We start from the raw sequence: 27,494 nt of genomic DNA, 5'->3' as shown, positions 1-27,494 counted from the left end.
CTTCATGCTGCCTATTGTGGCAAGGCATACTCTGCCTAAGTATAATTTACTACACTAGGGACCTAGTCTCTTGCCACTACTAAGAAGGAGCAGTATTTTCCATCCTGCTTTAAATCAAAGATTGCAGCTGTTGATTGTTTCAGAAGTAAACAAACTATATTAATTTGGTATTATATATTATATGATGTTTGGAACTGAATCATTTATTGTAATATACATTTTCATTGCTTTGCATGTCTTTGGTTGTTTTATGACGTCTATGCTGGCATTGAAAATATAATACACTAGAGAATATATGACAACTGTGAATGAATATATAAGCAAAACTTCTTCACTAATTTGGAAAAATTGAAGTGATCAGGCCATGTGACTTGATGAAGACTGAACCAGAGGCTGCTTTAAATGACATATTTTTTTCCTGAAATTAATCTCATAAAGGTCTATCTGGGCTTGCCTTAATGAGCAAAGAAGAATCACTTTGTATTGCACAGGAAATGCAATTAGATAATGCTAAAATATTTTTTAAAATATTTCACGAAATTTCCCCTTTCATAAATAAGTTAATTCCTCTGCAATCCTAAACTATCAAATGTGTCTACTGTATATTTTGTAGAAATTAACGTAAGTAGTTCTGCTCATCTTATTCTTGAAATATGATGGATTATAAATCCATAATGATTTATTATGGCTATATGATGCTTTCTATTTTGTGTTGATGATATGATATACAAACCATTTTGTGTATATTAAGGTGCTTTAAAAAATAAACATGGCATGTATTTGTGGTTCCTATTTTACATAACAGAACAAAAAGAAGGACCAAGTGGTTTGCTGAGCAACAAACAGAGATTTAATAGCAATTCCAGGTCAAATCTCTCTCTCTCTCAGTTCTTAATTAAGATTATAACACAACTAAGCAGGGGTATAACCATTTAATAAAGTTTCTTTTATTGCTGAGAAATATAAAATGAATAAAGTCTTAGCCCTATCATGTCTTTAAATGCACAAAATATAAAGTACTTTAAATTTACATTGATACAATATTTAAAATTAGACGTGAACTAAATAGAAATCTCTTGTTTATAACATTTTGTTTAACCTGTCAAGTGCTTGCATGGAGTTGGGTATTTCTGAGCCTATTTCCTCTGTTTACAGCTACAGCTGTCTCCAGTGAACAGAATCCTGTTATTATAATAGCTGTGGTTGCTGTGGCAGGGACTATCATTTTGGTGTTCATGGTCTTTGGCTTCATCATTGGAAGAAGGTAGAATACAAGTTGTTCTAATCACTGACATTAAAATTATTAATTTTCAGAATTATATCAGCCTATTATTAATTTAGCTTTTAAATAGTATTTTAAATAGTAAATTAAAATTTCTTTTTCTGATATTAAACATTAGGGTTGATAAATTGTCATTCACCAAGGACCAAAATATACCAGCTTATCACCACCCTTAGTTTCAAAGGAGTGGGTATTGTAAATTCTGTTGGATGAATTTTTATTGGTTATTTTCAGAATTCAATTTTGTTTTGTTTTCCTTTCCAATATAGAAGAAACCCATGGAATGGTTTATTCTCTAAGTTATTAATATAAAAGTCTGTGGAAACTTAAAAATCTATTTTAAGTAGAAAAAATATAAGCAAATATTTGTTAATAAATCTAAATCCACAAAAACTGTTCCTTTTACTTTGTCTCACAGAAAAATTTTGTTTTCTGGGCAATTTTTATCAAGGGAATTGATTTTTAGAATTAAATGAGTTAATAACTATAGGTAAGAAATTTTGATTATAGCTATAACTAGCATGGGAGATAACTAAGGTACATAGTGCTAACTTTTAATATATAAAGTAAGATCACTGAGGTTGTCACAAATTAATTTTTTCCAGGCACTGTGGTTATAGCAAAGCTGACCAAGAAGGGGATGAAGAACTTTACTTTCATTGTAAGTGTTTAGCTTTCTTTAGTATTATCTACCCCTATTACCTAGAAATTTGGTTGTTAGTTTTGGCATGAACAAATTCCTAATGAATCCTGCTTAAAGGTAAATTATAAGCTCAAAATGTTGCTTTAGAGCATTTTGAACAAAATATTTAGAATGAAAATTATGTGATATGAATTTAAAATATATTAAATGAAATCTTTCATAAGGAATTTTAATGTAGCTGCAGGATATCAAACTGCTTCTATGTCACAATTTTTCCTTTTGCAAACTTTGCCCAACTATTTCATACCAGTCTAGTAATAATCCGTTGAATGTAGCGTGCCCATGTTCTAGGTAAGGAATATTATTTCAAGGTAGAAGGACAGGCCCTTTATTCCAATGAGTGAAGCTACCATTAATAAGGAGCTAAGGGGACTTTTTCCCTTCGGCAAGTATAAATTGTCTATTACAAATTAATGTTTCATAGGACATAAATAGCATAATCATGGGGTTCAATCCTCATGTTTTCTTATTCATTTGGGTTAAATAATTCTGCAAAGTTCATTTTAGAAATTATATCCAGAGGAGAACTTAGGGACCTTTTGCATTAATCTTATTCTTATTGCAAGGTGGATGGCAAGTGAAAATGAGAGCTATGTGAATAATAGTTATCAACAGTGTTTTGCAGACAAAACAAAAATCTAACAATCACACGATTTCAATTGGAATCACGATCTTCTCATGGAATACCATTATCCCTATTTTTTGATCCTTGAAAATTTGAAAACAATTTTAATTTATACTTTTTCCTAACAGCCATAATCTTTACTACATTTTTTGATGTATGGATAAATTTCCCGTGAATCTTTTATTGTCTTACTTATCAAGTTTTTATAGCAGTATCTAGGAAGATATTTTCATGTAACCAGTCCTAAAGTCACAAAAGATAGTAATTTAGAATCCATTTTAGAATTACATCACCATTAAAAAAAAACTTATGAAAATGTACGATTTAAAGATGCAAATTGTGAATGTTATTATTATCATTCCTTAGTTTCTTCAATGTGTTTTTGTTTAGTGAACCAACAGTTACCTTGACTGTAGTTTTCAAAAGAGAAATGGTTTTACATAATAAATGTCCAAATTGAGTAATCATCTCTTTAGAATTCCAACACTGAAGGCTGGAATTCTACAACACTACAAATTAAAGTAAAAGGTATGACCAGAGATGGCTTTATCATAAACCTCATGAAGGTTATCCTTCAAGGGCTCTCACTTGCACAGACCCCTCCCAAGGACCTGGGAGAGGCCCTAGCCAATTTGCATACTTATTTGAATATTCTTTTCTTAAAGAGTATATCCCAGATTTATAAGGTTCAAGCTGTCCCTGGTTATCACTATGAATATATGTGATTTTGCCATCCTGCCATGATGATCTGATATTCTCCATATATGTTGGAGCTTCCTTTTGCTAATTCACCAGTGATTTTTTCTGTGACTAAGCCCCTGTGATGAGAGCACCACAGGCAGTTTATACTTAGAGGATATACAGAAAAAGTGGAGGTTACACTTTTTTTTTAACTTTCCTTACAGAAGAGACTATTTCTAAGTCTTCCTCAGATAGGAAGTAGAGAGTCAAAACTTGAATGCCTCAATTTTTTATATCTAGTGTTAAAAGTATATAGAAGAGTAACATAAGACCATTGTTCCTGCAATCCCTGGTCCTACTCATATGTGAATAATTTGATAGCACAGTCATTTAATATTACCTTAATTAGTATGTCACATATTCCTTTATTGAATATATCTGACACATCCCTAGAGTATCAAATATATTTTAGAGTATTTGCTTTTAAATTGCAGGTTGCTACAGAAAGTAAATTGAAACATGGCTTACCCAGAACTTGTTGCATAGCCTTATGCTTAAGTGTCATCACTTAATTTTGATATTTTGATACCATTCACTTCATATTTATCATCCAGTTTGTAATTAGAAAATATATAGCTGCATGTATTACTTGCTAACATAGACACGATAAGTTTATTATATGTAAGCAATTTTCATGTCTAGAGCAAAGTATTTATGGTGGTTATAAAATATTTAACTTTCATGAGAAATGTAAATGAGATATGAAAACACCCAAAATATTCAAACTAGAATTGGGATAAGCAACAAACCAGAATATTTAGATATTAATGTCAATATTTTTCTTACTTTATAATATCCAGTTTTTAAATCAATAAAAAAGTAAAATACTTAGCATATGCCATATTGGTAATTCCTTGATATTTTTGAATCACCATTTTTACAAGGGTTTATCTTCTTGTCATTTGGTGGGAACCAGGCATTTTATTTGATTTTATGACTATATCTAAAGTATGTAAAGTACAGTACTGTGGTCACCAGCTGTTTACAAGTTGATGTCCTTTTATTACTTTAGTATACAGACAATTTTCCTAGGTGCTAAGACACCAGATTGAATTTGTATAGAATCTTGAAAGCAACCATTTAACTAGCTTTTAGAGCACTAACTTTAATAGAATGTCCAGTCATTTGTATCAGGTGCTCTCAACTCTCCATGGCCCCAAGTGCTACATTTAAAGATATAAACACAATGGAGGAGTTTAGTGAAGCAATTCCAATTTACATTTTGTTTCCTCCTACCATTTCTTCTAACCGTGTCTTTGAGTTCAAGCCAGGCAGTATTTCATGTTTTTATGCCAAAATAGCTCTGGCCTGTCAAAATGTTTTATGACAGCTTGAATAAAGAACCATCAGAGACCCATTTGAGATGCAGAAGGTTACCTCCAATCTAGCTCCCTTATCAAAAACCAAAACTAAAAAACAATGAAAGCAAGAAAGAAAATAAAAAGGGAGAAGATGGCTCATTCTCCATCTGCCTGCCAATCTAGGAGGTTAACCTATTGTTTTCTTCCCTTCTCTCTTTTTCTCTTCCCCCCCTCTTTCCTATATTCCTTCTTCTCTCTTTTCTCTTTCTATCCCCTCTCTCTTTTCTCCTTGTGTTTTTTTTTTTCATGTTCAGCTTTAGTAACAAATGAGCATCTGTCAGTTTTATAAACTGCAACAATAATTGTTTAAGACAATCAATTTTGGATAAACAATCAACTACAGCAGAATAAATCAAGATTTTAAATCCCATTTTCCTTTATACATTCTGCTTCTTTTTGTTTGTTATGTATTTATTTTAAAAATATAATTTTAAATTGATGTGATGACATAAGCACAGTTAGGCTGCAGTGTAAAACATAAAAAATATATTGTTTTCCAAATAGTAAGATTTAATGAAAATATTGTTCAGTGGCTTTGTTAAAAACAATAAAGTGTTTTTGAGGATATAGTGTAATTTTTTCATTGCATTAATATAACCAAATATATGCCTATCTATCTTATCTTTGTCTTTAATCAAATGATTAGATTTGAAATACATTATTGTAACTGAATTTGATTTAAAGTTGACATAGCGTTATCTGTTACCTGCATGCTTCTGGGTGCATTTTAAGAAGATTTTAATTTTTAAGATGCTTCTATGTTGTTTGAATTATAAATACCTTTTGTGAAGGATATTTGCTACCTCCTTGTAGCAGCTAAGATTTTCCAGAGCCTTATAACAGAAAGTTCGTATAAATTATTCCTCTTTCAAATCGCTGTCATTGGTTAGCAGGTCCCAATAATATTGTGAATTTTCTAACTCTTCTCTGCACCCTGTACATCTGGCCTCTATTGCCCTTCAAGGTGAAGATGAAACTGTCTTTAGTAGATTTCTCTTTGATTCTGTGATAGCAATCCCTCACACCTTGTATTAATTTTATGTATATGTCAATGGCGGTTGGTCTTTAAAAGAAAAATAAATCAAAAGAATAAGTAAGATGTCTAAATGTTTTTAATATTGCTGTCAGTATAGTAGGCTACCTGTAAATGAAATGTCTTCTTTGCCCAGTGTATTAATTTGAGTGATTGACTGAGTGATAGATTTACAAGTGTGTTTCCAAGTCCATTACAAACCTCAATATGGCTTGAACCATGCCATGATAACAGTGAATTTAATTAAGCCTCCAGTCTGATAAGAGGCATGTCAGACAATTTTGGTGGGTGTCTTTTGTTAATTTACTGGAAAAGCAATTCAGTTAGTAACCTATGTGCTGGATCCTATGTTAGCTATAGAAGCTTGCAGATAATACCAATGTGCCAGCACACTGAAGTAGTCTGTTAAAACTGCTGTGAATCAGGTGATGTGGAAGCAAGTTCACTGTTCCAAGGAGCACTCTGCATAATGAAATTCCTGGGCTGACTGCACAATAAGTGCTTTGCTTCATCACAGTCATGCTTTCTTACATCATTACAGTTAAATTTCCAGGCACCAAAACCTACATTGACCCTGAAACCTATGAGGACCCAAATAGAGCTGTCCATCAATTCGCCAAGGAGCTAGATGCCTCCTGTATTAAAATTGAACGTGTGATTGGTGCAGGTAAGGCTGTTGTAGATTCTTTGTTCAGCTGTTCCATTTAGTCAAGATCGAAAGTCATACATCATAATGACAGGCTAATAATTATACCTCAAGTATAAAACTTTTGTATGTACCTGAATTGTTGGAAGCAATGAGGCTGCACTTGTTTATGAAATCTTAAGAAAAAAGTGAAAAAGAGGATGTGGCAGAGAGAACTTGCATATAGTTTTCACTTGGATTTTAAGATGCAGTTATATTATAAGCTATTTTAAAATAATTCTGACCTGTTTTTGATAAATGACTTGTTTTGGTTTTCTTTTAATGTCCCTGAATTTTGCAAGATACATACTTTTCCTCCTACTTGGTTTAATATCTTCTAACAAAGCTTTCACATTTTTATCTTTTTTCTCAGATATTTAGGTGTTTGTTCATTATTGCACTATTTAATTCTTTGTGTAGAAAATGAATATTTATGAATTATTTAAAGAAATATTTTCTGTGTGAATATTATATTTTCAGAATAATTATGCAATTTTGGATCCAAATCCCTTAAATCTCACAGACAGAATGCATATGAATTCTAGATTTTTAAATCTTTGAAAAATATTTGCTTCTCAAACCAAAAAAGCAATAGCAATATTTAGAATTTGCTATGTGCCCTTATGCTTTAGTAGGCAGTATATATTATACCCACAATTTTAATGTAAGTGTTCACTCCAAAAGGATGTTTATCAATCCAGTTAAAAATAGCATGTATAATATAGTTTAGAAAGCTTAACTTTAATGAGTGGGCTAAAATGCATCTTCAAGTTTTAATTTCATTCGTGCCATTCTTTTCATAAATGACTTCATTGTGTCTGAGACAGAATCATCCATCTACAGGAAAGTTTTCTATGTAACTTTAGAGAGCTTTGCAAAGTATCTAGAAAAATATTTTACTTTTTTCAAGTGCTCTTTAAAAAATTCAATACCTTTACTTTGAGGGAGAAAATATGTCTGAAATTAAAATACACCTTTGGTCTCTTAATGTAGGAGAATTTGGAGAAGTCTGCAGTGGTCGTCTGAAACTTCCAGGGAAAAGAGATGTTGCAGTAGCCATAAAAACCCTGAAAGTTGGTTACACAGAAAAACAGAGGAGAGACTTTTTATGTGAAGCAAGCATCATGGGACAGTTTGACCACCCAAATGTTGTCCATTTGGAAGGGGTTGTTACAAGAGGTATATAGTGGTCCTGTCTCTCTTTCAGCAAAGTGACTGAGTGATAGAAAGTAGTGTCGTACATGATCAAAAAATCAAATTATGAACATGTTGCATATTCTAAATGAATGTTTGTTTTTCTTGGTATATATGCAATTAAACAATTCCTCTTTTGTGATATAACCTCAGGAGAAAAATCAGGAAAATGCTCTCAGGATTAGAAGTTGAAAAATAAATTTGATAGCTAGATGGAGAAGTTCATAAATACTGTCATTTAGCTTCAAAAGCAATAGAAGTGAAACCGTTTTTACATTTTATATAAAGTCATTTTTTCTCTGAGTTTTGTTCACAAAGTGGGAGTCAGAAGAATACACTGACTTTAATTTGTATAGTTTAATTTTAGTCATGATTACTGAATTTACATTTAATGAAATTTTGAACTTAGCAGCTGCTCAAGTAACATTAGCAACATTCATCTCACCCATTCAGGCTTTCAAAAGAACATTATGTATTTTAACAACGTGAGAGAGGGAGTACCTATTGAAGTTTAGATGACAACTCCTGAAAGGTTTTTTTTTTTTTAATTTTAGGAAAACCAGTCATGATAGTGATAGAATTCATGGAAAATGGAGCCCTAGATGCATTTCTCAGGGTAAGTACCAAAATTGTCCACCTATTCTAAATATATAATGCCTGCTACCAGTATAGTTTTCTGAACCTTTCTGCTGTATAAAATGTGGGCAAAAACAGATTAAAAATCAGAGCACTAGACAGGATTAAACTAGAATCTTTTCAAGCATTTAAATGATGCAGTACAGTTAAAAAAACAAATAGTTTCCATTAAAATCCTAACCTGAGTTTGAGTACAGAGAATGCCTGAACCCTTGTGACTTGGACACATGTTTGGGGCAGCATTTTATTTTTTCGGTGTGGAGAAATCAATGAACAAAAAAGTCTTAAATGAAATACAGAGGTAATGCAAAGAAGTAAAAAAATGTGAGGAAACCATTCTGCATCGGCTCTGTGATCCCAACTTTGCTCTGTAAAATCATTTCTATTATATCATGATGTGAACCTAGAGCATAAAATGTAGAATTATTAAGTTATTTTTTAAATTAATGGCATGTGACTTTTAGTAAATTATAAATTCTAAATATATAAGCATACCTCTATTTAATCTCAGGGGCTGTATATGAATACATACATGCCAACGTTTTTGCAAATAGCAAAGAAAAAATCATCTAAAGAATAATTGGGCATGCAAAGTTTTCTTGTTAAATCTAGAGTGATACTTTCAGACAAGATTTATAAGCAATCAGGATTTAGAGAAATTTGTGTTACTGCATCATTATACGTAACTATCAACTTTCTGTAGGAAAGCATCACCTTAGAAGTTCATCAGCTCAGAACAAGGTTTTTTAAGCAACGTATTTGTAATTCAATTAGAGAAAACTGTGGGTTAAAAATAGTACTGGCTCAGAAATATATGTCAGCCACTTGTGGTTGCAAGTAGTTCTCAGTTCCCTTTGCTATTATACCTATTTCATAAAATCTTTGTTGCAAGTATTGTTCCCATCAATAACAAAACAAAAGAAAGGGAAAAATGAAAACCAAGTCAGCCACTGTAATAACTTTCCAATTAGTTTTTACATCATTTAGAAAATTAATAATTCCTGTAATATAATAGTAAATTACTATTTTCATGGTGATTTTGCCCCTTTCTAAGCACACATAACCATTTTATTTTTATCTTTCTGCAGAAACACGATGGGCAATTTACAGTCATTCAGTTAGTAGGAATGCTAAGAGGAATTGCAGCTGGAATGAGATATTTGGCCGATATGGGATATGTTCACAGGGACCTTGCAGCTCGCAATATTCTTGTAAACAGCAATCTCGTTTGTAAAGTGTCAGATTTTGGCCTGTCCCGGGTTATAGAGGACGATCCAGAAGCTGTCTATACAACTACTGTAAGAAAAAGTCAAATACAGTTCCTTTTCATTTTCCTGAGATTTTCCTACCCGAAAGTAGGCTTTAACAATAGACAACTAAACAGGAGAAAAGTGGCAAATTAACCTCAGCTTTTTGGCATTGCTGTAGAAGAGTCATTGTTTTTACAATCTGCATAAAAGAGGGGAAGTAATATTACATTAGTAACATACTTATTTCGGAATTTTCATGTAAATAGTATATAGTCACATACAAAACTTCTAGTTACTATGCTCATAACTACAGCAAAAAGTACCTCATTTTAAACAAAAATTAAAAAGTACTAACTATGCTAATTCTTATAACTTTTGTGAGATCAGAGAAAAGGAGAATATGTGAGGATTTATTTTAACTTTCATTTAACTTTACTAGTAATTTCATTTAACTTTACTAGTAATACTTAACCTAACTAGTCATTGTCTTTTGAGTAGAATCTTGCTTTGGACCACATTAAATTGAGCTGCCTTAAAAAGAAAACTTCTAATGAGATATTTCATTTAACTTTACTAGTAATTACTTAACCTAACTAGTCATTGTCTTTTGAGTAGAATCTTGCTTTGGACCACATTAAATTGAGCTGCCTTAAAAAGAAAACTTCTAATGAGATTTTATAAACCATATTAGTAACTTTAAATACCTTTACAGAGATTTAAAATGGATAGACCTGATACTGAATTGCCAACCAAATATAAATGTTAAGCTGTAGATTTATAATAGTGACATAAATATTTTACAACTTATTAGACATACTAAAATGCCAGTTCCTTTTTATAATAGGGTGGAAAAATTCCAGTAAGGTGGACAGCACCAGAAGCCATCCAATACCGGAAATTCACATCAGCCAGTGATGTATGGAGTTATGGAATAGTCATGTGGGAAATTATGTCTTATGGAGAAAGACCTTATTGGGACATGTCAAATCAAGATGTGAGTATTATGCTATTTAAAGAAAAAAGGGCTTTATACATTGATATGCATTAACATATAGGTAGCGGCTCACGAAAAAGAAATGTTTATAGAACTATAAAACTATGGTTCCTTAGCTTCCCATTTATTATAAAGGGGAAAATTTTATTGGCACTTTTCATTTTGTTTTGATTTTCATTTTGAAAGATCACTTTCTCTTTTTTAATTTAAATTCCTTCTATGTAATAGAAACCTGTAAGAGTTTTTCCTTCTTAATAAAGATAATGATGCTGTACTTGCATAGATGTAGGGGGAGAGTCACATGAGCTAAACAATCATTTGCAGAGGGTGGCGAAAAAAGGTTATGTTTTTATTTTGCTTTGGAAGCTCATCTTTCTTTTTCTTTTTAATTTTCTGAAATGATCTGTTTAAATGATCTATTATTGATTGGGTTAGTTAAATTTTAATTTCATGAGACAGACAAGCCTCTATAATCAATGATGATAGTAATATTTTATAATGTAATCACAGCAGGAAAATCCTGGCAAATTACTAAATGAAAACAATAGTACCTTTTACATATGTACTCTGTTGCCATGAGAGCACACTAAGATATAAAGCAAGCAGTTACTCTTTGAGAGACAACCCTGATAACGGTCCATGAGGATATACATCACACACCAAGAGACCATTTATAAAGCAACATAGCATAAGTGCATTGTGTATTTGTACCTATTAGATTGAATTTTATGAAATTGCCATTTTAGTAAGCCAAAACTTTCAAATATTGGCAGATTCATATAGGTCAACCTATAGAAATTGTAAATGAAATTTAGATAATAGTAGAGCAATTGTAAAATGTAGGCAGACAAGCTGATTTTGAACTGGAAATCTGAAGCCTGGCCAAGAGAGGTATATGGAAATCAACTAAATACACGTACTTTTTTATAAGAAAATGTTTATACAGGTAGTAACTAGAAATAAACATAGATCAGGGAGCAAATTAATTAAAGGCATTTTCACAGGAGTTTAGAAATGACACAAATGCGAAGTCCTGAAGAGAAGAGGGAATAAAAAGAAATACTTGAGGAAAGGTCTATATTGCCATTTAAATAGGTAGATTCACTAGCAGACTGTTCCGAAGTAGTTAACTCTTGAGGTACTATAAACATGGACAGCAACTGAAGTTGAGTAAATTTAAAAATTGAGTTAGTTTCAAAAAGAGTTCCTGAAAATTGTTATATTAAATCGATATCTTTGTTTTTCAATTTTAAATTTTCTATGTTAAAATACTTTGCTCTCAAAACTTGTAAATAGTTCTTTTTAGATAAGTGAAGCCAAAATGTACGTATGTTGTCGGTGAGGCTATTTTAGGTGTATATTCCTATAAATGTAAATTTTTGGTACATCAACCTACAAATTTCTACATTAAGAGAAAAACTTATAGCCTGAAAGAGGTAGCTTTTAAGTCAGTTAAATCTTTAAATATTTTGAATTGAATTGTGACATGAAATTTTTTTGTTGTTTTGTTTTGTTTTTATTTTTGTTTTTGAAGATAAAAGTCTAAATGATGAATGAGTTTTTGGCAGAGGCAAAGTTGTTAATATTTGACAGGTTTCAGTGTCAAAGATTTCATGGCCTGTCAAAATGTAGCAAACAAATCCTTGGGGCAGAGAAAGAGAAATATTTACATTCCCTAGATACTCAGTAGAGTTTCAGTTCTTTTGACACCTTCCTTCTATACTAGATTCAAACATAAAGGGACTGACAGGAATATAAGATGACTTAAATTCAAAGTTCACTTAACATCTGAAAATGAATAATGGAAATCATTAAGAAGAAAAAAGTAAATAACTTCAACATTAATTTTAAAAATTCCCAAAATAGTGTTTTTCTTGAAAATGAAACATAATACATATAGAATAATATATAAAAAATTATGAACTCTTTTATTCATTAAAATAGTTACATCTGTTAAAGAAGGTTAGTTCTGACCTAGAGTATTTAACATCATCTTTCATTTTCCTTATTTTAAAGTTTTGAAGATCTGAATTATTTAATTTGGACAATGATTTGTATAATAGTAAGAGATTACCTACACAGTTCAATTTGTATAGTGAGGGGAGTGGATTTGGCCCAACAGATAGGACGTCTGCCTACCACATGGGAGGTCCAAGGTTTAAACCCAGGGCCTCCTGACCCATGTGATGAGCTGGCCCACGTGCAGTGCTAATGCGTGCAAGGAGTGCCCTGCCACTCAGGGGTGTCCCCTGCATAGGGGAGCCGCACGCGCAAGGAGTGCACCCCGTAAGGAGAGCGGCCCAGCGCGAAAGAAAGTGCAACCTGCCCAGGAATGGCACCGCGCACACAGAGAGCTGACACAGCAAGATGATGCAACCAAACAAGACACAGATTCTGGGTGCCGCTGGCACAAGTGGACACAAAAGAACACACAACGAATGGACACAGAGCAGACGACTGAGGGGGAGGGGGTGCGGAAGGGGAGACGAAAAAAATTTGTATAGTGAAATTTTTATTGATATTTCTCTTATAGTATAATATACATTATTTTCAAATTATATTGTTAAAGTCCTATTTTAGCAATTATATGTTTAACTTTCAACATGAAAAGGAGGGGACTGTATAACTCAAAACTATGAATTCCATTCTGACTAAAATCCTTGAGATAAAATTTTTTTAACTTAGAGTCTCTGGTAGGAGTTCATGGAGAGACTTAAGCAATCTATGAACTCTGATATGTATGGGAAACTCCCATATATATGGGAATGTATCCTTGTTTTTCTGGGAAGATAGGCTTCATCAGATTTTCAGAGACACTAAATTTTAAATATTGAATCTACATTGATTTATTAGGTGAACGATTTCACTTTTCATTTTTAAAATTCTGTTGGTAGGAATTTGTCAACGGTTTTAGAAAGCCCACTAATTTCAAAAGCCATGGATTTTAAAAGACTTCATAAAGTTCAGTGAAAATCAGGTGTAAATTGATGGTTATGTTTTTCTATGCAAGTCCACAAAATTCCAGACTGAATGCTAAATATATCCAGGTTTCTGTGATCACTGTGAAGAAATAGAAGTCAGTGAGTCAGAGTTGCCAGGGCTAGAAATAAGGTGAGTCACTAATTATGACGCTTTAGTTGAGGGGCAGTTATCAAGAAAACTTAGAGAAAGATAAAATGAAAATACGTCATGAGGTCCATACTCAAATCATTTATTACTTTATTAATATTTGAAATACCATTCATTTGTATTTGCATGTGTCTGTAACTTTCATAAGTTTTAACTGCACTGAAAAACAATGTTAGAATATAATTAGAATCAAGAGGCTGAGCTTTCCAAATGAATTCCCAACTTTCACTCTTTTGAAAACTCTGCACATTTTTCATTCTTTCCGTTGATGATCTTTCAAAGAAAAGTAAATCTTCATGTATTTAAAATGCAGTCAAACCTAATAAAATTTTGGGTAACTGAAAATACTGAGAAGTGGATGTGGCTCAAGCAGTATGGTTCCTGGAGCCTCCTGGAGAAGACGAGCTAGACAGCGAGCTGGCGTGACAGGCTGGTGGAGTGGGCTGATGCAACAAGATCACACAACTGGAAGACACAGAGAGGAAACACTATGGGAGAGAGAACAAAGCAGGAAGCAAAGGTGGCTCAGGTTACTGGGTGCCTCTTTTCCCCCAAGGGAGGGCCCAGGTTTGGTTCTCGGTGCCTACCAAAGAGAAGACAAGCAGCCACAGAGAGCTCACAGCAAATGGACACAGAGAACAGAGAGCAAGCACAGGCAGTAGGGGGTGGAAATAAATAAATTTTAAAATCTTAAAGAAAATACACACATTTGGCTTTCACAATAGCTGTTCTTTAATTTATTTTGTATCTTAATTAATTCCCCAAAATTTTACTGTCCAGTTGAAATCTTGAAATTATTGTATGTTTGTGTATATATATATATATATTTTTCCTTTTTCTATTTCTTACAAAGTTATTTCTTCTTATTTTAAGCTAGGTCAATAAATTGTTAAATTTACTAGTAGGAAGGTATAAAAATATATATATATATATATATGTGATGGGTCCACAAAGATATGGGACAAGGTAATTTCTTAGAAAGATTCAATACAGGCATTTGAAAGTTTTAAACATATAATATGCTCGTAACTAAATTTATTCTCAGCTAAATTTTGAGTCCTTAGTTTTACCACTTAAAAGTACCATTTTATGACTTTATATTTTTTAATACTAAAATTGAAAAAATGTGTGTTTTTTAAAAAAACCTTGCATAATACTATAAATGAAGTAAAAATATCTTTAATTGTTTAAAACGTGGGTCATGCTTTCGTGAGGTTAATTAAATTAAAATGGGCATTGATCAGAGGACAGAAAGCAATCTTGTTGTATCATATTTTGAGTTATTAAAGGCTCATTGTAATGGGGTCTTTCTGTGCTCCTTTTTCTCTTAATCACAGTGGCCATGCTGAAATAATATTGTAAACATTTCTCAGTGAGCAGTATTTGTTTTACTTCTAAGTATTTCTTCACAGTGTATAACAAAGAAGTGGCCTTGTGTATCCCAGAGGCCTTTTAAAAAATAATGTCATTCACCCTAGTCACTTCCTACTCCTCTGGGAACTATCTAGAATTAGAATTGCTTAAAACTGTTTTTCTTTTTTCTTTGCTGACTTTTATTAGAATACTACAGTCAGATCTGAACTGGAAAACTCAAGGGGTTTCCAGTAATTCAGCAAAAATTTTATTGAATTCAGTGAATAACTTTATAATGCTCATAAAAGTTCAGCCATCTTACCTGAGTGCCTTGTGTCTAGGAACATGTAACTATTTGCAGAAACTATTTCTTATTTTCCCAAATGGAAATATAATGCGGCACTTGCAATATAACATATGGACCCTGGCCGGACAGCCTAGGTCAAATTCTGTCTCCTCTAACAGCTATGTGATGCTGACCCTTTGCTTAACTTCTCTGTACATCAAGTTCTTTATCTATATAATCACTATAACAATAATACTTATTAATAAGGATTTTGAAAATGATAAATTATATAATTCATGTTTAAAATAGTGCTAGTCGTAAAACAATTATTCAGTAAATATTTTTATTGCTATGGTTGTTAGTTGTATCTTTAACAGATAAGTTGTTTTTCTACAAATAAGAACATACAAGCTTCATAATCTTGACGTTCAGTTTGTGCCTGAATCGTCCGCTACTGGACATTTTATCCTCAGAGGGTATACCTTGTAGTGTGCCAAATTGTGCTCGATAGAAACCTACAAAATCCTAGCAAGTATCTTTATTGCTTTTTGTGGATAGGGTCATGATTATTAATATGAACTTCAGGGTCCCAAAGTTCCCTTTTCAGAATACCTCTTATTTTAAGTGTACTTTGCTGCTGCTCCTTTAAAAATGTATAAACCACTGTGTCTTTGAGAGCTTGAAGTTCCATTTTGTATTGAGATAACTGTTGTTCTCCCTGCTGTAAAAGGAATCTTCAAATTCCACCATAGCAGTTAGACAGCTAGAGAGGTTTATTAACTCTTTTATTCCTTTAAAAGTCATTTGTGTGATACTATATTTTGTTCATTAGCACAAAAACTCAGTATAGTGTGTTCAAAACTAAAGTATCCATGAAAACTGTGGCATATAAGAAAGAGAAAGTCTAGGAATGTTCTCAACTTTCTGGCTGGAGTGACTGGTTGGCCTGCAATGGTATTAACCAGAAACGTTTAAGACTTCTACTGAAATGGTTTGGAGAGAGGTGATCAATTAAATTTTAGATATATAAGCTAGCTATGGAAGTACATATGAAGCTGGCCCTTAAACTGATAGATATACAATTCCGAAATCAGGAGAGAATTTGGGCTAAGGATTTTATATTTACAATTCCTTCCAAAAATTACTGTGATTACCTATTTATGTTTTAAACTTTATCGATTTGCATATATAGATTTTTCTTAAATTAAAAAAGTAGACTTTTTTAAGCTTTTTTCTCTTATACAAAAAATTTTCTCAAAAAATTGTTGATGCCATCTACTTTATTCAATCTATCCTAAAGACTTTTATATTTTAATGTGCTATTCTTGAATGACAGCATGTATCATAAAGATGTTTCCCTAAAAATACGAGGTTAATTAACATGTCTTAAACAAATTTTTTCTGTCTACTTTGGTCTTTATTTTCGTCAAAAATTCAAGTTTACCTCTTTTTGTTTTGTTCAGAGACATTAATTCTTACACTTCTACTACTATGTCAGGCCATATCAAAGGATTTGTTAAGTCCCTTAACAGAATATTTTAGTGTTTTACAAGCCATTCTTTTGTTATTTGCCTCCCTGCCGTTTTCCCCATGCTGTTCAGATTTGTAACAATTTCTGATTTTTTAGATCTATTTTCTTTCCCATTAAATACAAATAAAAGACCAAATCTAAATGATAAGTAATTTTTAGATTCTATGATTGCCACACAAAAATGTTTACAGAGGCCTATTTTTCTTACAACGTCTAAGCTTTTTATAAATAGTGAGTTAGGCTGTTATTAGATATAAATAAGCAGTGCTTGCTGAGGAAAGTTTATCAAGCAGCTCTCTGAGATGGAAAGGCCTGATTTGTAGCCCTTGCCAGTTTCCTGGTATAACTCTCCCACATTCATGGATGATTTCAATCTGCTAGTGCAAGACTGCTGAATGCAGAGTTGGGAAAGGATGCAGTTGCCTCTTCTGAACCAGTACAAGCTTACTGTAGCACCCAATTGCATCTTGTAACACTAGATTCTAAGCCTCATATTATTTAAAGCAATATTTAAAAGTATTACCAAGCATGCTATGCTGTTAAATACTTAGTAACAATTTCTGTCATTATATATTCACATGTTTTGATTTCTTGTTTAAAAGTATCATCTGAAGTAGCTCAGCAAAAAGTGAATTTTTTTGACTCTTTGAATAACTCAAAATTTCCTTTTACAATTTCAAGAATTTTACATCTCACCACTATTTACAAGTAAGATATTACTAATACATCTTTCATTTGGAAAACTTCTGGGTTGATAATTTTTTTTCCTATCTATTTCCCCCAGGTAAACGTAATTGCTGCTCCCTATTGCAGAATTAACTAGGAAATATCATCATAACCTGCACTTCATGCACTGCTTAATAACATTTTTTTTCATTTTTTAAAACTTTTTAGATAATTTTAGAATCATAGAAGAATTGCAGAAGTAATGTAGTTTCCATCCAGCTTCCCCTTATGTTTACATCTTACACAACCATTTACAATTATCAAAACTAAGAAAATAATCTTGGTGCAATACTATTAATTAAATTACAGAATTTATTAAGATATCACCAGTTAAAAAAAAATTAATGTCATTTTTTTTTTAAGGAGGTACCAGGGATTGAACCCAGGACCTCTTGCATGGGAAACAGGCTCTCAACCACTTGACCTACATCCACTCCTCTAATGTCCTTATTCTGTTCCAGAATCCCACATTGCATTTATTTTTGTTTTGTGTTTTCATTTTTTTTATTTTTTAAAAGATACTTAGATTATATAAAAGTTACAGAGAATGATAGGGGACTTGATATGCACTGCTACCCACACCTGCCACATTTTCCCACATTAGCAACATCTTTAATTAGTGTGATACACTCATTGCAATTGATAAACATGTTTTGGAGCATTGCCACTAAGCATGGATTACAGTTTACATTGTAGTTTACACTCTCTTCCACTCAATTCTTTAGGCTATGGCAAGATATATAATGGCCTGTATCTGTCATTGTAGTGTCATTCAGGATCATTACCAAGTCCCAAAAATGCGCCCATATTACACTTGTTTTTCCCTCTCTCTACCCTCAGAACCTCCAGTGACCAGAGACCACTGCCTCCACATCAATGATATTTCTTCCATTGCTAGAATCACAATAAGTCTATAGTAGAATACTAGTAAGTCTTCTTTAGCCCATAGTTCATTCCCCAATCCTGAGGAATTCCTTGATGTTGATGCCCACACCTCCTTTAATTGATGAGGGGCTTCAATACCAATACCATACGACCAATGAATGGGACTCTCTTTTTGCAGTTATAAACCCTCTTAGTTCTTTGGTATGTTATCCATCATTACCTCCTTGTTACTTGTCATGGGTGAGTCCGAAGAACTGGAGAGTAGGTGTTGCAACTACCTTGAAAGTCAGGGCCCAGTTGGCACATGGACAGCCCAAAGATTTAGTCTCTTGGCATACACCTACCAACTTTTAGTACTAATTATAAGTTCAAATAGAAGGACAGAAGAGCCATGTGTAAGGACATCACTACTGAGTCCAACTCTGTCACATTGAGAAGCATAAATTCTAAAGTAGGGCCCACTGTCAAGGAACCAAACTCGGGCTATCTGCCCTGACTATAGTGTCTGATATTTCCAGAGCCCTCAGGAGCCCTGCTATTTGGGATAGTATCTACTTTGACTGTCAATGAGATCCTGCTGAGAAATGCATAAGCATTCCTCTGGAATGATCTCCCAACGCACTTTGAAGTCTTGGCAATGAAAACTCATTTGTCCTTACCTTTTCCCCTTTTGGTCAAGGTCTTGTTTTTTGGTTTGTTGGTTTTTTTTTTTTCCCCAGTTGCACTGCTTCTTGGTACTTGATAGCAATTCCTCAGTGCCAGGGAGGCTCATCCCTGGGAGCCATGTCCCATACTTGGGGAAAGTTATTACGTTTATAGGCTGAGTTTGTCTTAGAGAGAGGTCACATTTGAGCAACAAGGAGGCTGCCAATAGGTAACTCTTAGGCACCCTACAACACTAGGCCAAGTTTCAATTTCAAGAGCAAAGGTTCATAAGCATAGTCATTAGAATATCAAGGGCCCATCAATGGACCATCCTCCTTCACTAGTCATTGCCCCTATACTTGGGGGATTGTTGCTCTTCCATTAGAGAATGTGCAGAGCTCCCCAGGATGGGAATTTGATATTCTTTTGCTTATTTTGTGAATCTCTACCCACTGTGGCAATGCGCCATGAACATTTGAACACATCTAAATGCCTTTTATGTGTGCCCAGGTGAACTTCCTCCTATATATTGCCCGTCACTGGCACCCCATACCAATGGTCCTTCCCTGCCAGTTCAAACTGAAGCCAATAGAATAGCCAAATACAATTAATAAGAAGATGAAATAATAATGATAGTATTAAACATAAGAAATAAAGTACAGAAAAATTCTTTAAAAATTAAAAATATTTGGAGTATTAAAAATAATGAGAAATTATTTGTTTTTAAATGTCTAACATTTTGCCTTCCATCACTGTAGGATCTGTTGTCCTGTATGTACAGTGACATTTTCTTCCATTTATTCCCCCAGTGTCATATTTTTTTTCATCTTGTCTTCAAAGAACTTTTAGGTCACATTAAAGTTACATGCAGAATACATAGTACTCCCATTTAGCCAATATCCTCCCCCTTTTCCATATTAATAACCTTTTTGTATGTGGATGATACATTTGTTACAACTGATGTACAAATATTGAAACATAGCTACTTAATAATCACATTTAATATTCATAGGTGTTGTGGAAAAATATATATCTTCTGCAGAAGTACTGTACTTAGTTCTTATCTAGATGAATTAACTTGCCTAGTGGATGATTCATTTTATTATAATTGACCCTCATTTTGGTAATACTTTTTATTTCCTTTTTGCTATTAGGTTATAAAAGCAATAGAAGAAGGTTATCGTTTACCAGCACCCATGGACTGCCCGGCTGGTCTTCACCAGCTGATGCTGGATTGTTGGCAGAAGGAACGCGCTGAAAGGCCAAAGTTTGAACAGATAGTCGGAATTCTAGACAAAATGATTCGAAACCCAAATAGTCTGAAAACACCCCTTGGAACATGTAACAGGTAAGAAATGCCTAAGGGAATGGAGTCTGGGAGACATTCAGATATCACATAAACTGTTTATCTTTTCAGCCACACCTAATGGCAAATTGATATTTCATTAAATTATAAATCCATATTAAATTTACTTTGTTTATGGAATTTTTAAATCTTTCCAGCTAGATTACCTTAATTTAGTGTTTAAGAAAACCTATTAATTATTATCCCTTTTTCATTAAAAGTTATGCTAGATATCACCAGCTGTTATTTCTTAGAAAGCTTTCTAAACTGGATTTTTCTGATAAGGTAGTATTTCATGTTTTCAGACTAGTATTATTTTATAGGTTTTTATTACTGTTGCCCTAGTTTTTTGTTATACGTATGTTATCTATTTTATTGTTTGCTTTGAAATATTTACTGAAATGATTCTACCAAAATAAAAGTTTTTAACACTAATTCAATACATGATTATAGCAGTATTCCCATTAAAAGGTCAGAAAAACTCCATTCATTCTTTGAGTTTAGGTTGCTCCATTGTTTTGCATATTAGTTATTCAAGTTCAGCTGCCAGGTAAACCTGAGGCTCTGGTCTGTTCTGGTAGTAAGTTGGCACTTGCGGAAGTCTATTAACTTATGTGCCCATACGGTTGCCATCCATGCTGTGGTTGCATAATATCTCAGTAGCACTCTCTTGACCTGAATAAGTCAGTGCATGGCCAAATATGCTTCCTTAACTCCCAGTTCCTTTCACAGTACCAAATGGACAAATATTTACTAATTACAAATACAACTGTTGGCTATACTTTAAAAAAAACACATAGAAGATACCACTTGGTTGTCTAAAATGCAAATTTAGGAGTTTGTGTTATTGGACAACCTTTATGCTTTAGGATTCAATAGCATGTCTGTTTATTATTGTAAAAATCAATTAAAATATCTAATTTTGTTCTTTTAAGTCCTTATCTTGTATGAGCCAAGAATTCTGTCTTTGATAGTTCATGAGAATATTTGCTTTTCTATTATATTCTTTTTTAGGCCAATAAGCCCTCTTCTGGATCAAAACACTCCTGATTTCACTACCTTTTGTTCAGTTGGAGAATGGCTACAAGCTATTAAGATGGAAAGATATAAAGATAACTTCACAGCAGCGGGCTACAACTCCCTTGAATCAGTGGCCAGGATGACTATTGAGTAAGCTTAAACTTTCACAATGATATTTAAGAATTTATTAGCTATAACTGAACCTTTATACATCAGGTCATCTTCCATATTTTAAAGGGGTATGAACCATAAAATCAGGGAGAAAAGCATCTCTCTTTTTTTTTTCTTTTAGGTACGGGGGCCGGGGATTGAACCCGGGACCACGTATGTGGGAAGTCAGAACTCAACCACTGAGCCACATCGGCTTCCCTGAATTGGTTTTATCATTTGTTTTGGGTTTTTTTTTTGCTTTCTGTTTTTTTTCAGGAGGTACTGGGAACTGAACACAGGACCTCCTATGTAGGAGGCGGACACTCCACTGCTTGAGCCACATCCACTCCCATCTCTTTAATAAGTACTTACTATGTGCCAAACATTATGCTAAGTAGACAGTTAAATATAAATATTATCATGTTAGCATTCACAGTAACAATTTTATTAGTAAGTTGATAATTTTATACTCATTTTAAAAATGAGGAAGCTGAGGCTGAGTGAATTTAAATATTTTCCCCAAGATGACTCAACCAGTAATTAATGATTATTTGCTCCCATAGCCAGTGTTCTAAACACTATCCAGTGATGTTTCCTCTTTCATTAACCCATTTCATCATTTAGGTTGCTATGTACTGGGGAAAATTTCAACATTGCAATGGAGAATTATTCTACAATATTTCATATCTGCATGGATAGTAAATATCTCAAAATTTCATGCCCAATATCAACATACCTTTAGGACCACCAATATGATGCCTGTCTGAAATAGTCAAAGGAAGCCTAATTTCAATTAATGGGGGTTAAGAGAGTGACTTACTTTTGGAAGGGTATGTGATTGATCAATTCAAATTTTTTAAATCTGGAAATGACCTGATAAGACAGCTTTTGAAATTGCTATGAACTAGAAGTTAGAAAAACTTAATTTTCCTTTCTGACTCTATCACTGATCACTCAGTATCTCTGAACTTCAATTTCCTTTACTTCAACATATCTCTTATTGTTGATGCCAGTATGAGTGAGTCAATGTGCTTGAAAATGGAAAACAATTATCAATTTTATATTAGTAGGATCCAATTTATATACTGTCATGGAAAGGATATTATACCTTTCAGATGAGAAGAGCAGCAGTCAGATGCTTTTCCATGTCATAGTTCAGGAAGTGGCACGTGTATGAATTTAAGCCTGTACATGCTATCTTGTTCTGTTACTTGTTAGTCATCACATGGACAGAGCTGGCATAATCACACCAGGACTTCCAAAGCAATTTATACCCCTGAAAAACTCTGTTTCTCAAAGTCTTATTACACCACTGCTGTGAAATACTAAAGTGCTATACTATTAATACTTTTTAGTTGCTTGTGAATACCTAATCTTAACCTTTCTATTAGGAAAAAGAAAAGGAAATAAACAGATACAGTTAAGTTATATAAAATGTAAACTGTTAAATATAGGTACTGCAAAATTTAAAAAATAGTATTTATGTCACATATGTTCAAATGATTGAACTGAACTGGAGTAAGTATACAATATACTCAGAAGTATCACATAATAATTAAACTCAGTAGAAAATTTGGTATGGACATTAATAATTCCCCATTTTTCTACTAGATCACAAAAAATGTTTCCTTACATACTATACCCTGTTCTTCCATTTAAAAAAATATTTTTAGATTCAGAGTTACAATATTTAGGATAACATTTCCCAACCTGCTTTTCAGTTAATAATAATGTTATGATTTTAACAATTTTTATGTGAAATTTTAAATCGTTTTAAAAATAACTCATAATCATAATTGAGTCTGAGCAATGAGGCTTTTTATAAAGGAGAATATTGATACAGCTTGACCCACTGCAGGAATATGGTTCTAATACCCAAGAAGACTGAATGATAACTAAGATAGGAAGATTATTTAATTAAAGAATTGATGACAATTTAAAACCACATAAATGCTTTGTAAGGTAACTAATAAAAAATGCATTTGTCTTTCTCAGGGATGTGATGAGTTTAGGGATCACACTGGTTGGCCATCAGAAGAAAATCATGAGCAGCATTCAGACTATGAGAGCACAAATGCTACATTTACATGGAACCGGCATCCAAGTGTGATAAGCATTTCTCCCTTATGAGGGATATTACGGACTGCGGACAGCAAGAGAATGGTACTGGCCTTCAGTATATGCTTAGAATGCTGCTAGAAAACAGTTAATGTCCTGGGTCCTTCCTACAGTGAAGAGATTTAAGAAGCACCTATAGACTTGAACTCCTAAGTGCCACCAGAATATATAAAAAGGGAATTTAGGATCCACCACTGGTGGCCAGGAAAACAGCAGTGACAATAAACAAAGTACTACCTGAAAAACATCCAAACACCTTGAGCTCTCTAACCTCCTTTTTATCTTATAGACTTTTTAAAATGTACATAAAGAATTTAAGAAAGAATATATTTGTCAAATAAAATCATGATCTTATTGTTAAAATCAATGAAATATTTTCCTTAAATATGTGATTTCAGACTATTCCTTTTTAAAATCATTTGTGTTTATTCTTCATAAGGACTTTGTTTTAGAAAGTTGTTTATAGCTTTGGACCTTTTTAGTGTTAAATCTATGACACATTACTACACTGGATACCTTTGAAAGAATCTCAAATTTTAAAAAAACATAGCATGATTGAAGATATATTTCTGTCAGAACATTGGTATCCTTTTTGTGCCATTTTATTCTGTTTAATCAGTGCTGTTTTGATATTGTTTGCTAATTGGCAGGTAGTCAAGAAAATGCAAGTTGCCAAGAGCTCTGATATTTTTTAAAAGAAATTCTTTTGTAAAGATCAGACAACACAATATCTTTTCAATGAAAAAAGCAATAATGATCCATAAATACTATAAGGCACTTTTGACAGATTGTTTATAGAGTGACTTTACTAGGCAGAATTTAATAAAAAATTTCAAATTGTTGGTTTATGACTATTAACAAAGAGATGAGGCACTTCATCTAAAGAATGCTGGTAAAGACAAGTATCTGAAAGCAAGAACTATTCAGTGTTATCTCAAATTAATCTGAGCACATCAAATTTTTTCAATATCATGACATTTGGAAATTTAGGATAAGTAGTTGGCATATATTTTATATCCTATATGTTTAATGCAGTCCAAACATGAAAAGAAGGAATTAAGTTTTATATTAGAACTCTGGAGTATGATAGAAGGGGCAGTTCACAATTTTCTCCTTTCTAAAACAAATTTGCTGCACAGAATATCCCCACTGCAGGTTTTTTTAAGTCTTTAATTTGTGAATGGTGATGCAAGAAACTTGATAAATAAAATAACTCTTTTTACCATGTAAGGAAGAAGTAAAGGATCAGGCTATTCTGTTTTAAATTTTATTTATTAAACCATATTATTTAATTACCGTGTTAGAATTTCATAAGCAATAATTAAATGTGTCTTTATAGATATTGCAGGAATGTATACATATTGTGAGTAATGCTTTCAAAATTTACAAAAATCATGAACTACCCCAGAATTGAATTGTTGTACTTCCAAAGAGAATTGGGCTGTTTATAATGATTTTAATAGTGCAAGATCCCAGGGATCGGTCATAATTGGTCTTGTTTGATAATGTGGGCTTCCACAAACAAACAAACAACAGAAACAAAATCTGTAAATGTTCCTTTGTAAAACTTGTAAATTTTATTTATACTGTCTTGTTTTGTACACACATTTCTCTGTAGTGGGCTCTGGATACATTGAAAATGCACTATATTTTTCTATTTTACTTGCAGAGCATCACAAAAGAACAGGTATTTTCAGTGCTACATAATGTGTTTTCCCACATCTAGGACCAAAGATGGCTATAGAAAACTCAAATGGATTGCTTCCCAAACCCCTCCCTTCCCTTTTTTTTTTTTCCTTTTAAATCACTGTACAGTGTTATTTGATATTTTAATTTATTTTTTGATTGACTAGAAAATCATTTTAATTTCACTAAAAATGTTTTTTGTCCCTAAGGAAAAATAATCTGTAAAAATAATTTTAATTAGCATAATACAGTCACATAGACACTTCCATTTGTAATCTTTGTAATAGACTGTAAATATATTTTTGGAACTATAACACAATGTGCTTGAGGGTTATTTTTCAGTGTCTGCAGTGTATACAAGTGTTTATACTAAGTACAGCACTTTACAATTCTAATCAGTAGCATTGGCCTTTGTGAGAATGAATGAGATTGAGTGAGTGTTCTTAATTCCGTTTGGATTCTAGACTCACTAATAATGAAGTTCTTTTCTTGTTCATAGCTTAAGGTGCTTATTTTTTCTATTAAAATTAAATTAACAAAAAGCCATTTTAGAAATAGAAGACATAGTATGGTACATGCAAACGGTGTCTTTCCTGCTTTTTTCTAGAACTAGATTTATAGTTGAGTAGTCTTTCTTGAGTAGAAGGGCAGAATAAAAGTTTTTTTTGAGTTTTTTTCAAAAATAACTTTTTTCTTCAGCAATATACCTCATCTGCCTTAAATTTTTTACAGCTCTTTACAGGGAAAGGGGAGAAGGGATGGGAAAGACACACAGCACAATAGAAAGTGTATGATGATATCACTCTCTTGTTTGTAGATTTCTTTTCCCAATCAACATTATGATTTTGAATTACATGTATGTGAAACAAACATTAAGAGAAAAAGAATTAACATTGTAATGCTGATTGTAATACTCTCTTCTAGAAAGAGATTTAAATGGTATAATAATAAGAATGTACAACTTGCACCTTGAAGTCTTTTTTTGATAAATTAGTGCTCAGGGGAGGAAAGGTAGAGAAAGTGAACGTCAAAAAAATTAATAGAATTCCAAAATTTTTAAAATGTAAAAGGAAATGGCCTCCTTGCTTTAATAGAGCCACCTTTTTTAGAATGCGCTCTTCACACATGACCTGTGTTTTGAATTCAGTACTGAAATAAAAGTAATTGTTTTATTACATCTGAATCTAACATTTTCTGAGCAAATTGATCTGGGCCTTGTTTACTAGGACTGGTGGTTTATGCTTGTCAGAGCACTATTAGTTGAATCATATTGTATACTTATGTAATCTACATTAGCTAGTACTATTTAGGACTATATTTTAATTGCTCCTCTTATCTGTGTTTTTAAGACAATTAAAATGGTGTAATTCACCTCTCTTTTTTATTTAGGTAATGCTGATATTCTCCCTTTTGTTTCCCGAGTAGCCTAGAACTGTGCTACTCTCCGATGTGCATGTTCAAATAAATTACTGATGTGTATTTTTTTGCTATATGTGGAGAAATCATGGGGAAATTGGGGAGAGATGTGCTTTTTGTTGGTTGAATTTGTCCCTCCTTGCCTAAGAATTACTACAGGGGTCCTCCTTTTATAAGGAAAAACTGCTTTTGAACAGTGTCTTCAATGTATCAAGCACAAATAACTCTTTCTTCAACACGAATCATAAGTCTCTTTTTACCAGCTTAAAATAATAAACGAACTATTAGACAATGTAAAGAAATTCCTGTCTCCAATCATTGGTGGATTCCTTTATGTCCCTATGCATTCTTTCACAATATCATGAAGAGAGATATTGAGAGTAAATCTTTAATTACAATATTTCATTGGGTCAATTTGAATACAAATAAAATTAATATTCCTTGCTTCCCCTCGTGCACACTGACTTAATTCCATTTTCAAGTATTATGGAATAACAAGACTATGTTGTCTTCAAAGAGCCATTCTGCCAAACATTTTGGTGAAAATCTTTTTTTCCTTCTTGAAACTACAATTTCGTGGCAATAATAGGAATATTTTCATGGGAAAGGAACTATGTCATCATTAAACCCTAACAAATATTTAAAACATTTGATATATTGAGCCACTTGGAAAATTTTTGTATTTAGGATGTTGCAGGAG

General features: G+C 32.7%; 1 protein-coding gene across 7 annotated transcripts in view; it reads left to right on the top strand.

The window, feature by feature from the left end:
* The window catches only part of EPHA7 (EPH receptor A7), a 209,456-nt gene extending 182,360 nt beyond the window's left edge, over positions 1-27,096 (top strand). For 4 of the 7 annotated variants that reach the window (XM_058307151.2, XM_058307153.2, XM_058307155.2 and 1 more), the window contains 10 exons: positions 1,156-1,264; positions 1,888-1,943; positions 6,287-6,412; positions 7,424-7,609; positions 8,179-8,240; positions 9,349-9,558; positions 10,355-10,504; positions 20,214-20,407; positions 21,419-21,574; positions 23,570-27,096. In XM_058307151.2, coding sequence (XP_058163134.1) covers positions 1,156-1,264; positions 1,888-1,943; positions 6,287-6,412; positions 7,424-7,609; positions 8,179-8,240; positions 9,349-9,558; positions 10,355-10,504; positions 20,214-20,407; positions 21,419-21,574; positions 23,570-23,684 — 1,364 coding nt within the window. In that variant the 3' untranslated portion in view covers positions 23,685-27,096. The remainder of the gene's footprint in view (positions 1-1,155; positions 1,265-1,887; positions 1,944-6,286; positions 6,413-7,423; positions 7,610-8,178; positions 8,241-9,348; positions 9,559-10,354; positions 10,505-20,213; positions 20,408-21,418; positions 21,575-23,569) is intronic. The other 3 variants (XM_058307154.2, XM_058307152.2, XM_058307156.2) reach the window with 1 other exon arrangement.
* Positions 27,097-27,494: the final 398 nt, after the last annotated feature.

The sequence above is a fragment of the Dasypus novemcinctus genome, chromosome 11 (assembly GCF_030445035.2).
Source record: "Dasypus novemcinctus isolate mDasNov1 chromosome 11, mDasNov1.1.hap2, whole genome shotgun sequence".
Classification (NCBI taxonomy): Eukaryota; Metazoa; Chordata; class Mammalia; order Cingulata; family Dasypodidae; genus Dasypus; species Dasypus novemcinctus.
This window is presented reverse-complemented; position numbering and strand designations above follow the sequence as displayed.